This window comes from Spodoptera frugiperda, chromosome 27 (genome assembly GCF_023101765.2).
Source record: "Spodoptera frugiperda isolate SF20-4 chromosome 27, AGI-APGP_CSIRO_Sfru_2.0, whole genome shotgun sequence".
NCBI lineage: Eukaryota > Metazoa > Arthropoda > Insecta > Lepidoptera > Noctuidae > Spodoptera > Spodoptera frugiperda.
The window spans coordinates 9,803,150-9,812,424 of NC_064238.1; the positions used below are offsets into that span (position 1 = coordinate 9,803,150).

The following is a 9,275-nucleotide window of genomic DNA, read 5'->3' on the forward strand; positions in this document are numbered from 1 at the left end:
AATATTTTTTCAATTCCAAAAAAATACAATGTATTTGGTACATATAAAGGCACGTTTTCACAAAATTTCGTTAAAAAATAAATATTTTTGTCGAAGATAACAATAAAAAACCGAAATCGTAGTTTTTTGAATTTTTCACAAAATTCTGAGGTAATACAAAAAAAGTGTAAATACAAAAGTTGTAGATCTTTTTCTTATCTACAACTTTGCCGTTGAACTTTTTTTATAGGACTTGTAGTTTCGCCGAAAATTGCGATAAACCGATTTTTCCTCTTAAAACCTCCCTCCCCCCACTTCCCGAACTCGGATGGAGTGGAATTTTTATTTTTTTCCATTTTTAGCATATTCTCTTCCATTTCCAATAGGTTTCATTCTACTATAAATTTCTTTTACTTTTTACCTTTATTAGAGGTATCTGCACTGGCCTAATAAGAGATTCTTACGTTACAATATAAGTATACAAGTAACTGTTATATTCACATTGTACAGTGAATGTTCTTCAAAGGTTTTAGAAAATATCATAGTAACTAATATTAATTGACAAAGACAAGAATACACCCATTTTATTTTTTTGACGGTGGAAAATCGACGGACAAAAGTTATCCCATCACCCAAGTGAGCTCTTACCCAAAATCTCAATAAAACATTCAAACGAACTAACTTACACAAAGTGTGATTCAAATATATGATCACAAGGAATCCAGAAAGCATTTAGGTACATCCAAAATTGTCGTATATTTACGTCAATGTAGCTGATAGTTAGGTTAATTTAAAAAGATACATACAAATTAACCAATACATGACAAAAAGATAATACAACAAAAGACATATCCGCAAAAATACTTTAAATTACAATTGGAGAAACAAAAACCGGTTATCTGAAGAATGCAATATATAATAGTTAGGGTCCGTTCACACAGACCGGCCCGGAGAGGAGAGCAAAGGAGGATGCAAATTCTGGCTCCACTTTCCAATAGCTATGTGTTGATCGTCGGATAGGTAATTTTGAGCTGAATAAAAGTTACTATGGCACCAAGTTCTAAATCTTAGTCCGTTCAGAGTTATTCTTCATTAAACGTAGCTGACCGCCTCCGACTCCGTGCTCTTTCTTGCTCGCGCAGCCGATCGTCTCCGAGCGCATCCGAATATAGTTAGCGACTCCGCTGCGACCGACTCCAAGCGTATACGATCCGGTCTGTGTGAAAAGAAAAATGCGCGCCGATGCTCTCCAAGCCGGTCTGTGTGAACGGACCCTTAGGTATTACCTAACCTGGTTATCTCGTTGATAGTAGTCATTCAACTTTGACCATCCGGTTAAATGGCGACGATAATACCGCTCCGTTTAGTTCTACTTGAAACCTTGAAGTGTACACTACGTAACAAGTTGAATTAGTCAAGATGGGAGATGAAAACAGTACGTATTTTTTATAGATAGTCCTATCGTCTTTTAAAACACTAGTATGACGCAAAGTTATTTAAAAATGTCTTACCACCGCACTCAGAGTCAATTACAAATTTCTGTCCGGAACGTCTTGTTAAAATATCGCAGTAGCCACAGGACCAACGAAGCAATCTTCGTTTTAATTTTCTGGAAACTCGTTCAACTGTGCCCAGGTGTTGGCGATAAAATCCATTTAGCTCGTCCGATCCGGATCTTTGTGACTATAAACTGGTTGGATTTCATTTACAAGTTTTATTTGCACAGCCATCCAAACGGTTATCGCCACGGACAGGGCTCTCATCGTGACCTTCGGAGATGGAAAGTCAATCAGATTCGAGGACTGTTGGCTTAGAGACCACTGCAGGTAATGAACTATTGTTAAACTTTTAATGGATTTTCTTGAAAATATTCTCTAATTAATTAAAGTATGAGTGAATCTTTAACTTCCATTAATTATTTTGGCTGTAAATCTGTACCTTAATATCCGAGTTCGTTAATATCTGGAAATGAATTTGTTTTTGGCATTCCATGCCTCAAGTTTTGAGGAAAATTCTAGAACTTCAGAAAGAGAATATTGGCTATTCCAGGAAAGCAAGTAAAAAAGATTTAAGACCCTAAAATGCTGACATTTAGCCCAAACTAAAATTAAGTTAGTAATTGACACCCTAACCTAGTTGAGATGTGGTCTGGAAAAGTAAATGATGATAGTTTAACACAGTCAAACTAGAACTAAGTTCTATTTAGAGAAACCAAAATGATCTCTATCATTGGAACACCAATGGAACGAAGTTTGTCAAATCGTAAACAGGTCACAAGGGTACCAATTTAATTAATTAATCTATTTCAAACTGATTGGTGTAATCCAATTTGGATATAAGTTATTTATGGAATAAGTACGAATTAATAAAATAGTTTCCAGAGATATACAAATTGATGAATGTTGAGCTTATCTGAGAAACAGTTGCGTCATAAAGAGCAAGAGTATTAAATAAAGGCCTTCCGAAAAAAGGAATTTGTCTTCATTTTAACATTTGGCAGATGGCTTATAGACAGTACAGGGGTGGCCAAAATATAAAGGTTTACTACCTGGATATTCTTTTAAATAGAATATTTTTTGTGGCATAAGCCGGTAAACGAACGAACGCATCACCTGATCGTAAGCAGTCGCCGCTATCCATGGACATCCGCATTACCTGGGGCGTTACAAGTGTGTTGCCGGTGTTTTAGGTGTTAGGAATTGAAGGGTTGTTGGGGAATCGGAGATTGAGAAAGGGATAACTGGGGGCAAGCATTGTTTCACGTCGGTTTTCTGTGAGGCCGAAGCATGGCTCTCCCATGGCTACGTTTGAATATATACAGAATAATAACTGGTCAATAGAAGATAAATAACAAGAATGATGTCACCGTCGTTACATTTACAGCTAAAGGTTAAACGAATGTTTCAGGTGTTCATCTTGCTACCACGCCAGCACTTTCCAGAGAGCACATCATATTCTAGCCATCCCTGATGTTACTATTAGTAGTTATGAATTTGATAAGACGAAAATTGATATTAAATGTAAGTACACATTTATTAAGTTTATTGCCAAAAGATATATGGATTAAAAAATACCCTAGTTTATTTTCATATTCTGATATAGAAATCCAAAAGTGCTAAAACTACTTCGTTGATTAAGTGGTCGCAATTGCGACTGCCGACCCGAGGGGTCTCTGGTTCTATTCCCGTGGTGAGCAAAAAATTGCTAGATTCGATAAAGGATTGCTGGTCTTTTTCGGTTTTAGAAAAAAAATTCAGTAGTAGCACGGTATCTGAAATTGTGCCCAATATATTGCAATAGGCTCACCCCCTATTACATGGGACTTATAACACAAATGGTGAAAAGTGGGTGTACATTATACAATGGCATTACGTGCCGTAATGTGCACCTCTGCCTACCCCTTCGAGGATAAAAGGCGGGATGTTGCCAAAAGTGCTAAAAATAAAGTTATCTAAACCAGCACCCGCAAGATCTTGCTCGTATTCAGCGTCTTGTATAACAACTTTTGTCATTTTCAGGGAGTGACGACCACAAATCGACATACGCAGCTGAATTCCTATCACAATTCGATTATACCACTTGGAAGGAAAGTCGTAAACTGAAGCCTATTCTATGGAAAGGAGCAAGTGTTGAAAGTAAAATCGCAACAGTACCTGTGGATAAATTTTTGACAACTAAAGATGGCGCTAGAAGCGTTTTCAAGTCACTACTTGATTATGGCGTGGTTTTAATAACAGGGGTAATTATTGCATTTTAGAAAATTGCATGTATACTAAACAGTAATTAGTTATTGATGGTCTAAAATGGCACTAGGTGCAAAGCAGAAGCCTTTTTAAAAGGGCGGCAACGCATCTGTGACTCCTCTGGTGTTGCGGGTGTCTACGGGCGGCGCTGATTGCTTAACATCGGGTGACTTGTCTGCTCGTTTGAAATCGATTCCATAAAGAAACATTAAACTCGCCAAAGCTGCCAGATATGAAATGAGATTGAACAGATAATGAATGGTGGACTATAATAAAATTTAATACTTATATTTAGTGTCATAAAAAGGTGCTGTTATTACTTTTTTGCAGGTTGAAGCTACTTCAGAGGCTACAGAAGAGGTTTGCAAAGCTCTGGGTGGCGTTCAACACACAATCTTTGGAGGAATGTGGGAGTTCACCACGACTTTGGACCATGCAGATACCGCTTACACTAATCTACCTTTAGCCGTCCATAATGACAACACGTACTTTACTGAAGCAGCTGGGTAAGTTAGCAGTTTGATGATTTTATAAATATAATTATGTTAATTACCAAAAACTCAATAACCACTACTCTCAGAGTAATTTAATTATTACATAACCCAGTCCCTAGCTATTGTTTTTGGAAAAAAACAACATTTGGAGGAATAGTTTAAGTAATCATTAAATGACTCTGAGTACGGTAGTAAGCGTGCCAATATGCGTCTGTATTTTGATGCAATTCGTCTACAGTTTATTATTGCTTTCTTTTTATATTACGGTGATACTGTGTTATGGACTTAGTATAAAAGTATTATTACATCAGACAGGCCAAAATATTAATCCCCTAAAAGTAACAATTTATTTTTCCCAAAAGGCATTTTAATTGAAGAGAGAAAAGCCTCCGTCGTTCGCAATTTCATGAATAGCAATTAATAATATTCTTTAATTCCCTTTCCCTCCTGCTTTAATATTTTGGACAGATTTATAGGAATTGTTTGACGGTCGATAAATAATTCTACGATAACGTATAATAGAAATAACAATAATATACTATTAAATAAGCGCAATGTTTAAGGTTTTTTTTGAGGGGGAAAATCATCGAATGACTTCTCTCGCCTTAGGCGAGGCGAGAAGGAGTGTCAGACTCTTACTGACTAAAAACCACCCCGTTCCTACTCCTGCTTTTCCGGAGCCGGAGCCCCGGTAACCCGCTAGGTAGTCCGCAGCTCCAGATAATGTTTAACGTTTAGCCCCGCATTAAACAGACATATCCGATACAAACACAACTCTTGGTTGAGGCCAAAATATTTCCATCACATTTCATGGGTCTAATGAAATTTGATCGCATTTGATTATTCCTCGTCATGTTTGCATTACGATCATTAAATCAGCGAGCCATTTCAATTTTCCAAAAGAAACTTTGAAAGGAAACATAATTGTAATAATGAAGTTAGTTATTTTTGCAGAAGCCTATTTCGGACTCACTTTAAAGGGATCCCTTCCGTCATTATTATTTCAGAGTCAATTCGGAAAAGCTTTTGTTTTTGGTCGCTTTCAAATTCTGTTTAGCAATTCGTTTACGGGTGTTCAAGCATTCAGCTTCCGTTCCTGTTATAGTACTCTTGTCGAGTAATAGCAGCATCTCTTTGCCTTGACTGGCTCATTTCAATCTGTAGTAATATAAGGAATGAGATAGCAACTCTTGTTTGATTCCTTTAGTTGATATTTAATATGGAGATAGATTTGTGTCTTCCGGAGAATATTAACTTCTACTTTGTCTGCCTCGTTGGTCGAGTGGTTGCAAGTGCGACTGCCGGGCAATGGGTTTCGGGTTTGTTTACCGGGTCGAGCAAAGTATTAGTGAGCTTTTTTCGGTTTTTCGAAAAATTCTCAGTATTAGCACAGTCTGGAATTGTGCCCAGTATATGGCAATAGGCTCACCCCCTATTACATGGGGCTTATAACACAAATGGTGAAAAGTAGATGTACAGTGGCATAATTACATACCTACCGTAAGGAGCATCTCTATGGGTAGGCACCCTTACCCTTCAGGGATAAAAGGCGTGACGATACAATACGATACGACTATGTTTGAACAAGTGAACAGTTTTATTGATACCGCACATGAGTGACTAACAATTTCAACTAAAATTGTTGGCTGAAGCTGGTATAAATCGTGGTTAAATTCATCGCCCTCTCCACACATCGTTTGATTTATAAAGATCTTCGCCTTTTTCGCCGTCGAGTGATTACCATTTTATGCTTAAACGCGCCTCAAATAAAAATGTTTCAGAATTTTCTAGCACGATTTAATGAGACGGTGACATTTTTATTTTTGGTGAAATTGGTTTTCATTTAGGAAAGGAAACATTTTTGTTAAAAAGATCAAATCTGACGTTTGAGGTTAACTTCAAAAGAAGTATGATACCGTGTGTGGAATATGTAACGAAGATTAAGGGTGCTTTTCCACAAAGATATGCTATGTAGGTACGAAGATGTGATAGCTAAGCTGTGAAACTATGTGACCATTTTCACTGATACGAAGCTATTTAGCTGTGCGACGAAAATTTGCAACTCGAGTATGCGATGTATCGATAGCAGGGAAGTCGTAAGGGACATCCATAGCACGCATCTTTCCATATAAGAAACATAGCTTAGCTGAGTCTGTTTCTACCAGGGCTAAGCTATATGTACCAAGGATTATAATTGGTGAAAGCCAAACGTATCCCCAGCAACGTAGCATAACACATCGCTGGTGTAAAGGCACCCTAAATAAGGCATATTATTATGCTAAGTTAAGATATCAGATACAAACTTCAGACACGTTTCTGAATAGAAGAGTCAGTCAACCAAATTACAAGATAATGTTTATTACTTTTTTCTACGGAATATGATCATTTTTTATCTGTTACGCTGTATCCGTACACAATAGCCTAGCCTATTACTACATATTTTTTTCTTTCTTTATGTTAGTAGGCTATTGTTATGTACAAATCTAAACTATTATATAATGAAGAGGAATGAAAGGGTCAAAATTCTTTATTTCTCCTTTTCCTTCATCACCAACTGATTTATTTTATACGCCATGTGAAAACTATAGGTCCGATCTGACTTCATTATATCATGTGATTGATGTGTTAGTGGATAGAGCATAATTACTTATTTTATAGATCGGACTTGCATTTCAATCACAACCCAGGGCATATAGCGATCATCAACTTACTACCACAATATCACTTGCACAATTCTTTTTTGTTCCTTTAGCGATTCATATTATAGTTCAATTCCTTTTCTTTTCCTTCATGACTTCGTAAAATGGTATTTAAGAAAAAGCTATATTCTTACAGATTACAAATCTTGCATTGTATCAAGCATGCTCAGGGCACTGGTGGTGAAACGTTACTGGTAGACGGATTCTTCGGTGCACAAGAACTGAAGAGAGAACATCCAGAAGATTTCGAATTTCTGTCAAAATTTAATCTGGAAGAACAATATATAGAAGAAGGACATCACCACACTTATTCTGCGCCTGTTATCAAATTGGACAGTGAGACACAAGAACCAGTTCAAATTAGGTACGAAAAAATATACAAAAAACTAATTTATTAACATTTTTCTTATTAACTTTGTGTTTATGTTTGTTACTCAATCACGTCAAAACGGCTGAAGGGATTGGGATAAAATTTGGAACAGGAGTGGAGTGTGGTCTGGAATAACATATAGGACACTTTTTATGCTATGGAACCGAGGGCGAAGCCGCTGGCAGATGCTAGTATTTAATACATAATGGTCCATGCTTTATTCAATGCAATCGCCTAATTATCATTAGACACTCATCATCAATAGCCCATGATAGTCTACTACAATGCTAGACCATGAACTTCTTTTACATAAAATGATTTTCCATAAGCACCGCACTTGCATTTGGATTGTGGACTACAGTTTAAAAGGTTCAGCTTTATCTGAGTGCTCTCCTACAAAAACGAAAACAATTATTTTTATTAGGTAGATACTAAAGGTGGGTAATTGGTCTCATTCTGAACTTTTAATGCAGGTTCAACGTGTATGATCGCTCTCCGATGGCTTTCAAAAGCAGCGAGGAATGCCGGTCATACTATCGTTCCTTGAGAAATCTAGCAAAATACTATGAAGATAAGGACAATCAATGGCAATTCAAATTGAAACCGGGTAAGAATAGATAGTTTTATAAAATGTTAAAAACATAACTCATAAAAAAATTAAGTTCGCAAGTATACACAAATATTTGTTAACACATGAGATTTTATTAAAAAAAAACCAAGTTTGCGGTGAAATGGGACCAGTTCAGCATGTGCAAAACAGGGCTTTGCTGCTAATATTTTAACATCAACTTCCTTTAGTGAAAGTATTGAGGATGTTCTTTTATTCTTACAGGACGTCAGTAAATCAAATGGTCGAACTCCATTATTGAAAATAAAATATCTTTAAAAATAGAAAAACTTTGGTGTTCGTTCTATCTGTTGGAAATAATTTATGATACAAATAATATTAGAAAGTAAACGTCAACATAAATGTCAAAGTCAATTTTGTTAGAGTTACAATTTGCTTTTGACACATCTTGCTGTCTTTTTCTCTTACTGCGCCCGTTAGATCTAGGTCCGAAAACTTTATCCTTTACTAAATTATTTATTTAATACTTTGTAATCCCTTTTTTTGAAGGGGGAAAATCATCCAATGTCTTCTCCCGCCTTGGGCGAGGCGAGAGGGAGTGTTAGACTCTTACTGACTAAAAACCACCCTGTTCCTTCTCCTGCTTTTCGAGCCGGAGCCCCGGTAAACCCGCTAGGTACTCCGTAGCTCCGGAACGTTGTAATCCCTAGAATCCTGTTTTTATTATTGCCTATCTCTCACTATCTTAAAATAGACTTAACAAAGTTTGATTATCTTGTTTTGTTCACAGGAACTGTCATGGCGATGGATAACTTCAGGGTTCTTCACGGTAGAACAGGATTTTCTGGCAGCAGAGTGCTTTGTGGCAGCTACGTGTCCCGGTCTGATTGGTTGGACAAAGCAAGGAGTTTAGGACTTATTCAATGATGAATTAAGAAATATATTTTCATAAAAGTTGGTGTTTTTTTATTATTTATATAAAAAAATGTATTAAAGGTATTTTTACGTTCATAGTTCAGTTAACAATGGTTTATGAATTAATGAAATACCTTATTAAAAAAGCAAAATCCAGTTATTGCATCAAATAGGTAGGTAGGTATCTATAGTTCTTACAAGCATATTTAGTCTCACATTTGGCCGATACACAGCATTCAATAATACACAATATAACAATTTGTCTACATAGCAAACAAAAGTTATTGAATAAGGCTTTAAGTATGGTAATATAATAATTTTAACAAAGATACAGACTTACTTTTACCAATAGATACATATAACAGGATCACTTTAACCGACTGCATATTTGAAAGCCATGTAATCCGTTCGCCATTTTCCCCATAAATCTGCCTCAAGTTTTATATTCGTCGAGCATAAGGGATGTCTTCAATATGGTGGCTAAAATACCATGAGATTACTGTCACA

At 36.4% G+C, this 9,275-nt stretch overlaps 1 protein-coding gene across 1 annotated transcript; it reads left to right on the forward strand.

The window, feature by feature from the left end:
- The first annotated feature begins 1,253 nt into the window (after positions 1 to 1,253).
- LOC118263239 (trimethyllysine dioxygenase, mitochondrial) lies at positions 1,254 to 8,810 on the forward strand. Its single transcript, XM_050705210.1, has 8 exons — positions 1,254 to 1,414; positions 1,706 to 1,805; positions 2,887 to 2,999; positions 3,498 to 3,718; positions 4,053 to 4,228; positions 7,052 to 7,279; positions 7,759 to 7,892; positions 8,644 to 8,810. The coding sequence occupies exons 1-8, from the start codon at positions 1,399 to 1,401 to the stop codon at positions 8,778 to 8,780; spliced, it is 1,125 nt and encodes a 374-aa protein (XP_050561167.1). The 5' UTR covers positions 1,254 to 1,398; the 3' UTR covers positions 8,781 to 8,810.
- Positions 8,811 to 9,275: the final 465 nt, after the last annotated feature.

Excerpts from the sequence above, each read along its gene's own strand:
- LOC118263239 (XM_050705210.1), top strand. Across the intron at positions 1,806-2,886 it reads TGGCTTAGAGACCACTGCAG|GTGTTCATCTTGCTACCACG; the intron begins GTAATGAACTAT and ends CGAATGTTTCAG. Across the intron at positions 3,000-3,497 it reads GACGAAAATTGATATTAAAT|GGAGTGACGACCACAAATCG; the intron begins GTAAGTACACAT and ends TGTCATTTTCAG.